General features: G+C 48.5%; 1 protein-coding gene across 1 annotated transcript; it reads left to right on the forward strand.

The window, feature by feature from the left end:
- The first annotated feature begins 1,333 nt into the window (after window positions 1-1,333).
- Window positions 1,334-3,647, forward strand: LOC136393661 (eotaxin-like). Its single transcript, XM_066366286.1, has 3 exons — window positions 1,334-1,516; window positions 2,609-2,717; window positions 3,092-3,647. Exons 1-3 carry the CDS (start codon window positions 1,441-1,443, stop codon window positions 3,195-3,197), a joined length of 291 nt encoding a protein of 96 aa, XP_066222383.1. The 5' UTR covers window positions 1,334-1,440; the 3' UTR covers window positions 3,198-3,647.
- Window positions 3,648-8,524: the final 4,877 nt, after the last annotated feature.

An 8,524-nucleotide genomic window follows, 5' to 3' on the forward strand; every position in this document is an offset into this window, starting at 1 on the left:
AGTGTATTAACTGGCTTTTGCTATTGATTCCATTTAGGAAAAAGCTTTCAGAGGCTGGAAAAAAAATAGTTTAGAAATGCACAGGAGCCTCCAACTGTTTTCCATAGTGGCCACGCCAGCTTCCATTCCCACCCGCAGGGCACGAGGCTTCCCTTTTCCCCACAGCCTTGCCAATAGAGTATGCCTTATCTTTTGACAGTAGCCATTCTAACAGGTGTGGGGGTGATATCTCACTGTGGTTTTAATTTGTGTTTCTGGGGGAGGTGTCTGTTAAATGGTACAAACATGACATATGGCCTGTGAAAGAGAAATTTTGCTCTTTATTTACTTAAAGAAAACATATTTCTTGAGTGTTATGATAAGTACAGAGGCTAAGGTAATGAACATGGGTAGGACTGTCCTTCACCTGAGATAGCTCCTGGCAGCTGTGGCTCTTTTCCCTTGAAGATGCAGTTTAGGATGACTAAGTTCTCGGAATCTAATGTACTGCATGCTTGGTGACAATATTATATACTTGAAATTTGCTAAGAGAATAAGTGTCAAGTGTTCTCACCACACCAAAGAAGAAAAGAAAGAGAGAGAGAGAGAGAGAAAGAGAGAGAGAGAGAGAGATAACTATGTGAGGTGATGGAGGGAATGGACACGAGTGGACTTGACTGCAGCAATCATTACATAACGTACGTGTGTATGTGTATCAGACCACGGCACTGTACCCTTTAAATACGCACAATCTTTGTCAATAATTCCTCAATAAAGCTTTGGGGAATTGCACAGAAAGTCAAGATCAAATGGGGTTACCCAGTTTGGATGTCCTACAACGCTAAAATTCCAGGGTACTAAGATTCTACGACCACTAGATTGAATAATGGGGCGGGTTCTCACGTGCTACCATTTCTGGGTTCCCAGAGAGCCGGTAATGTTCGGAGCTGCTGAGACCTCTTCATATCTAGGTGGGAGCCTAGCAGAAGTTCAAGGGTCCCCTTCCTGGCCTCCCAAATCCTGAAGACCCCCTTGTGAACACAGGGAACCGGGAAGGTTCTTGGAACTGCTCGTCTCTTCCTGCCCTTGGTCCCCCTGCGTCTTCCCCCACTACAGATGTTTCATTTCAGAAAAAGCAGAGTTTGAAGAATGACCTTCTCAGATTACTACCCTTGCTCCGTCATTTCACAAGCTCCCTTCCCTCCCCCCTTCGAGCCTCAAGATAGATAAAAACGTGCCAAGTTTTTTTTCCCCCTACCTTGCCCCCCCTGCAGTTCTGTTAACGTAGTACTTCCCTTGATGACTTACGCATGACCCTGCAAATGCGAAGGCTTCCCTGGAAGCTCCCACTCTTTCTGCTGTCTTTAAAAGCTGGACAGAGCAGCCAGGGGAGCAGAGAGCCTGAGACGAACACAAACACCAACAGCTCCCCTGCTGAAGCTCGCCTCCTCACCTTGCAGCATGAAGCTCTCCGCAGCCCTTCTGTGCCTCCTGCTCACAGTGGCCACCTTCAGCCCCCAGGTGCTCGCCCAGCCAGGTGAGCCCCCTCTCTCCCCATGGGAGAGCTGACTATCTCCAGAACTATCACACCAGGGGTGGATAAGAAGTGCCCAGTCTTACAATCAGTGGAAGACCCAGAACTCGAAACCCAGGCTGGTCTCCACGTTCTTGTCTGACACGGGTATTGATACAGAGTTTGCAGTGTTTCGGGGATGGGGCACACAAAAGAACGACCCTCTCTTCCTGCAGCACAGTGGGCATTTGGGGCAGTGCTGCAGGGGGGGGAAATGCTTGACTGGAGGCTCAGAATTTTACTGGACTGCAAGACAACCTTCAGAAATGGGGGTTAGAGGCAGGAAAGGAGATCCCAGGGGAATTTCTTGAGGTGACACATTATGACTCTGGGGGGAAAAAAGACTAGATGTGTGTAACATAACTCATTTTTTTTATCATCTGATGACTTAAATTTGCTGCATGTTATATCAGTCCAAATGAGATTATGCATATGCGGTAATACACACCCCTAAATGATCAGGGACTTGCAGCCAGAAGGGTTCATTTCTCACTCATACTAAAACATCTATAATGTATTAATGAGAACTTCAGCTCAGGATTCTAGGCTGATGGAGCAGCCGCCCTAGAGAGCTTTGCCGGTGCCTTGACAAAGGGAAACATAACTCTTGAGTGTCTTGCACTGGAGATTACTAACTCTTGACTCAGAAGTGGCACTTGTCATGTTGGCTTTTCATTTGCTTAATGCTACAACTGACCAAAAGTGGCCAAGAATGCAAGTCTACCGTGTGTCCAGGAAGCAGAGAATAGAGACTATTTGGTGAACAGTCCTATGATTATCAATAGTTACACAGCTCTGTGATAGCAGAGGGAGAGCTTACTGCTTTGACCAAGCCTTTCCTAAACTCCTGCCAGTGGTGGTGGGTCCCTGCTGTTCGGCTGGGAATTCCAAATCAAGGGCATCAGTACAGGACCTCAAAGCGGATGAAGTCTGCCTCCTTCTCTCACGTTTTCTTGCCTCGTTCTAAATTCCCTTCGTTCCTTACAAAGGCATACTTTAAAATATCAACATACAAGTAGTGACTCATTCTTTCTTTAATTTCTCCTCCAAATTCAGGTACTGTTCCAATCACCTGCTGCTTTAACATGGCCAGTAAGATCTCTCTTCAGAAACTGCAGAGTTACAGAAAAATCAGTAACGGCAGATGTCCCCAGAAAGCTGTGATGTAAGTAGACAAAGCTCACCCTCTCCCAGCCCTGAAGTTCGTTTCTAGGGGGAAGAGGTCAAGAATTGTGTCGGAGTTACCTAGAGTCACAGACTCAGAGAATTTGACCTCTATCGTCCAATTCATGGACGTTGACTACAGGGCATTTCCACTCTCGGCTCTCTGTCTGCACGCTTGTTTGGGTCAGACCAGTCCCTTCGGGTTGAGAGCAAAGACGGCTTGCCTGAGCCATCAGGAGAAGCAGCTCGTCCCAGAATCCCATCCCTCCTCTGCCTGTTCCTTCACCCCGTGGCAGATGGTCCTGGAAATGTTGGGGTTAAACAGACGCAGTTTTCAAAGACGGTCTTTCTCATTGCTTCTCCTCTTTCCCACAGCTTCAAGACCAAAAAGGCCAAGGAGATCTGTGCTGATCCCAAGGATAAGTGGGTCCAGGATGCCATGAAGTACCTGGACAAAAAATCCCAAACTCCAAAGCCATAAAGATTCATCTTTTTTGAAACCAAACCAGAGCCTGAGAATGCTTCATTAATTTTGCCTGGCCTCGCTAAGATGCGTTCTGAGATAATCTCATCACCCTTCTGAAGGCAATGACTTTTATTTAGTAATTTATGATATATTTCCTTTAAGTTATTGATGTTTTTAAACTTCTCTGCCATAAAGACCATTTGTTTGTAAAAATGTAAAGCTTTGGCCAGGTCCCTTTTCCTCTGTGAACCCCAATTTAATCCTCCTCAAAGTAATGTTACTGTGTTTCTTTGGAGTAATGTTACTACTCTCCTCCCTACCTCCCTGGGATCTAGTAAGGATCCTGGCAAAGATCATCAATATGAAAATGTTTAGTATTTTTAAGAAGACATTGCTCTTGTGAACCAAAGGTGTGACTCAATGTTAAATGGAAATCAATATTATTTTAGGAATGCATAAAGTTCTATTTCGTATGACAGTCAGCAGTTTGATTTTTGTGGGGAATGCACACTGAGCTGGGAGGTAGACAGGTAGAAGGAGGGGTGACATGTAGAGTTACGGGGGTTTCCGAGAAATGGCCGTTTGGTTTGGCTGGCCTTCAGTGCGATTCAGGGTAAAACTGACAGGACCAGACACATCTTTCCTGTCCCCCTGGTTCCAGTCCCCAAGAGTGGTTTCCCAAACCTCAAGTACTTCACTCAGTTATACAGCGGGATCCTCGCTGCCATTTTTTTCCTGGCCAAACTCATGCTGGTCCACAGTCTCTCCTGCAACCCATTGCAGCAGTTTGTGATACTCTCCGTGTGCCTGACTTTACTCCTGGATTGTCCTCCAGCCCAGAATACTCAGACCAATCAGAGGAAGGTTAGATGGCCTTTGGCAAGAGGTTCATTCAGACCAAAGCCTGACAGGCACTCTAAGGGGCATAAGCTAGGTCTTGATGGATGGACAAGGGCCAGGGCTCTTTTAGAGGTATCTCAGGCTAGGTGGAAAGATGGGAGGGATAGCTTTAGAAAATACCTGGAAGTGAAGATGATCACAATGTGTTTTTCGAGTTGGGTGGAAGCCCGCAGCAAAGGTGTCAGGGCTGGGGACTGAGAGAAATGATGGGGAAGTCTGAGAAGGTGGGCAGTTTGTGCTCCATTCAAATAGCAATAAGTAAGATGAACATGTCATTTTTATCATCCAAATTAGGACTTCTGAGAATAAAAGGAGCGACCGTTAATAATTAGGCTGGGACAACAGATATAAATAAACACTGTTCCAGGCAAGCCAGAGCGAGTACTAACAGGCATGGGAAGTACTTGAGTACTGGCTACTCAAGTACTAACAGGCATGGGAAGTTTTGATTCAGTGGGTTAGGGGAGTACCACGATCAGAGGCGCTTCAGGGGTAATAACCATGTGGCTAAGGGCCAAGCTCAAGAGCTTCCGACCAAATGGGACAGGACCTACACTTCCTGTGTAGCAACTCATCTCGGGACTCCTCTAATTGCAGGCAAATGAAACTGGCCTGCATTTCTGTCAGTCATGTGACTCCCTATGCCTGGACGCAGAGACCAGCTACGTCCCCAACGGTAGAAAAAGATCATAGGTACCCTGCTCATGTAACTCCATTGGTCTAAGGCTGCCAATCTGGAGGGTCAATTGTCCGCTCATCATCCTGTGTCCAGGGACACCATTCACACCAAAGTCCCATTGGTCCACTACATGTGGTGGCCTTGGCAGGTAATATAAGTGAGGCACAAGCAACAGCACTGACCTAGAAGATAGACAGGTGACTTCCATGTTATCCCTAAATCAAGTCTCTCTCTCTATGGCATTTTGGGCCTTGATTATCCCATCCATAATCTGAGGATAATAATGTTTTAGGAATGAAAGTAAGGAATCTTAACAGATGACCCCACAAGATTTCCTGCACTGAGGGTACTTTCTCTTGGGAAACATCGCTATCTTCATCCACTGGGGTGGTGAGGAAGGTTGGGCGAGGGTTCTGTATCCACACTCCCAAGTGAGACAGAGGACCAGGTAACTGCCCACCTACAATATCTCAAACTGCCTTTCTGGGAAACTTCTCTATGAGAGACTCAAGTAGAAGCATGGACCTCAGGAATGATCAGAGAGCTTTTAGTGGCTACCACAGAATGGCTTCCATTCAGGCAAATCACTGAACCCCACTCCAAGCACAATAAACCTCCCTATTTCTCCTGCAGCCAGGCAGACTTCAGCCCTAAACCTCAATTAGGGACGCTCCAAACGTCAGCATGTCCAGGAGGCAGGCACCAGCAGACCAGCCGTGGGGTGACCACAGGACAGCTCCCTGGGAGCAGCAGATTCTCTGGGGCCAGGAAAGTCTCGAAGAAGGTATCAAGAAGGGAGAGGAGAGGGGGGAGAAATGCTTTCATCTGTGCCAGACTAAGCAGAATTTTCTCACATGCCCTATGCCAAGCTCTCTCTCTCTTCCCTTTCGAGGAATCCCTACTCCAATTTGCCACTAGCTCGGCACAGCATCACCTGCCCCCGGAGCATAAAATTGTGGGCACAGAGCCATGGATATTTGTAAGTCTTCTGATGGCACATACATCCCAACCAGGAACCAGAGATGTCCCCAAATGGGAAACAAACTCTTAGATGAGGATTGTCATACGAAGGGCACTGGAGCTGTGGAAAGCAGGACAGAGCCTCGGGAGAAATCATGTTGTGAACTTGTCACAATGCACGTTTCATCCAACCCCGTAAGAAGCTTTAGAACCGGGATAACCCGAATGGGGGTGAGGGCCCAGCCTTTTATACGCCCATTTCAATCAGTCATGGATGCCAGCTGCTCCTCGGAAAGGATAGACCTCTGGGCAAGGCAGCTCTCCTCAGCCAAGGGCACCCCCCCCCCAGAGGAAGCCCAGCTGAGAACTGTTGGCTGCCAAGGGTCAGCAGCTGGGGAAGGCACAGTTCAGTCCTGGGAAGGGAGGATACGGGCAGTATGCCGGAGAATCAGGACCCAGCCCTTGCGCAGCTCAGATTCTCTCACTTACGTAACACATGCTAGATAACTCCTCCAGGGATCTAATGAGCCTCCTTTTCTCAGGAAATTTGCAAGATGAACATTAGTGCAGTGAACTTGAGACTGACATTATGATTGGCAACCCACAGTCATTGGTGCCAATTCAACACCAATAAGAGTCCCCAGTTTGGGGTGCATTGAAGGAGGAAACTTGATTCAGTCCAAAACAGCTTCACTGGGATTCAACACAGCTGTAGAACAGCTGTGAGGCCAGGCTGGATAGCTCTGCTCTGAGATGCTTCACTCGGCTCTGTATGGTCATCTCCAGTGCTTCAGTTCAGCAGAGGAGACTCAGTTTTCAAGCTTTAGTAGAAAAGGAAAATGGGCTCCCATATAGATAGCTGGCCTATATAGACAGAAGCCCTGGCCCTGGCCGGTTGGCTCAGGGGTAGAGCGTCGGCCTGGAGTGCGGGGGACCCGGGTTCGATTCCCGGCCAGGGCACATAGGAGAAGCGCCCATTTGCTTCTCCACGCCCCCCCTCCTTCCTCTCTGTCTCTCTCTTCCCCTCCCGCAGCCAAGGCTCCATTGAAGCAAAGATGGCCCGGGCGCTGGGGATGGCTCCTTGGCCTCTGCCCCAGGCGCTAGAGTGGCTCTGGTCACGGCAGAGCGACGCCCCGGAGGGGCAGAGCATCGCCCCCTGGTGGGCAGAGCGTCGCCCCTGGTGGGCGGGCCGGGTGGATCCCGGTCGGGCGCATGCGAGAGTCTGTCTGACTGTCTCTCCCCGTTTCCAGCTTCAGAAAAATACAAAAAAAGAGAGAGAGAGAGAGAGAGAGAGAGAGAGAGAGAAGCCCTGATCCTTGTCCCTGATTGGATCATCCTCATGCAAATGAGGACGTTACATCCTCACAGTTTAATTGGTCCAAACGGGTCTTGATCTGTCAGAATAGAGCCACTCTGATTGGCTGGAGCTGCACAGTTCCAATTGGACGGGGAAAGCCTCAGTCTTATTGGTTGAAATAGGAATCCAGGAACTCCTTTATAAGGGCTGGCTCAGATGGCAGAAACACAGTGCTGACACAAAGGCAGGCAGTCCAGTTCCAGCTTCTCTGTGAAGTGCCACCAAATAACTAGTCAGTCGCCTTGATATATAATGCCATGAGAAGAACACACCATTGGCCTTTGTTGCTAGCAGGATGACACTTAACTACACTGGTCCTGGTAGTAGCCTGTGGGGCCACTGTGTAGCCTGAACCATTGCTCTCAAGGCTGCTCTCTTTCTGTGTTCACTGCCCAGCATTGCAGTGGCCAAGGTCAACTGGCTGCATTATTCCGTGTGCTTGGTCATCCAGTGCCTCTCTTGTTCTCTAAATTTTCTGATGGATGTTAAACAAAGGTCTTCGTGTACTGTGTCTTGTTCCATAGGTTCATACACGTGCTCCTCTCCCATACCTCTTTTTCCCCAAATTTTCTACCTTATCCTTCCTGACCAAAAATCCACACCATTCCCCATAATGTATACATATTCTAACCTCAGTCTCACCTCTTTTCCTATACAAGTGGGTGGCCAGTAACACTACCTCCAGCTTGGATCCCCCTCACACCTGTCTTTCAAGGACAACCCTGAGTTGAACTGTAGGACAACTGCCATCATTTTTGGCTTGTATCTGCACATTGACCTAAATTATCTGTGAACCAAGCTGAGCCTTTTCCTTCCTCCGTTAGCTGATCATCAGCGACTTCTCAGGTATCCGTCGGTGTGAACTGAGGGGAAGGCACAGAGGTGTGGACATCCCGGGGGTCTCAGCGGCCTGCTCATGTGGCTTCCTGTGGCCGTCAGCACTGGGTGTGCCCAGTCCCAATGCACTGCTTTAGTCCCACAATGGATGGTGGCTGGGCCCACCTGGCATTAGAACTTGGTCAATTTGACTGAATCCAGCTCACAATGGGCAATTTTGGCCGCAGAGTCACTTGAATTCCTATGGCCAGGCTCCTTGTCTCCGCAAGAACCATTAACACACCAGGAACTTTTTGCTCAAAAGATATAACTTCTACTCTTTAATAGACATGGCTTTGGTCCAGATAATAGAGGTCTATGTTATAATTTTCCTACTGAGCCAGAGGCAGCACGGGGCACAGTGGGCTCCTTTCCCATCGCTGTTAACATGCCTAATACTGTGAAGTCAGCCGGACCTGCTGCAGAGCCCACTCGTGCTCAGCACCCAGCCACAATTGCGGCCCTTCAGGTATGTGGTCAGAAGAGTCTTCCTGAACAAAGGGAAGCTGACTGCCAGGCACAGTGCCCCTTTTCTAATGATGGGAGGCAAGAGATGCCATCACTAGTCCC

This window comes from Saccopteryx leptura, chromosome 2, assembly GCF_036850995.1.
Source record: "Saccopteryx leptura isolate mSacLep1 chromosome 2, mSacLep1_pri_phased_curated, whole genome shotgun sequence".
Lineage (NCBI taxonomy): Eukaryota > Metazoa > Chordata > Mammalia > Chiroptera > Emballonuridae > Saccopteryx > Saccopteryx leptura.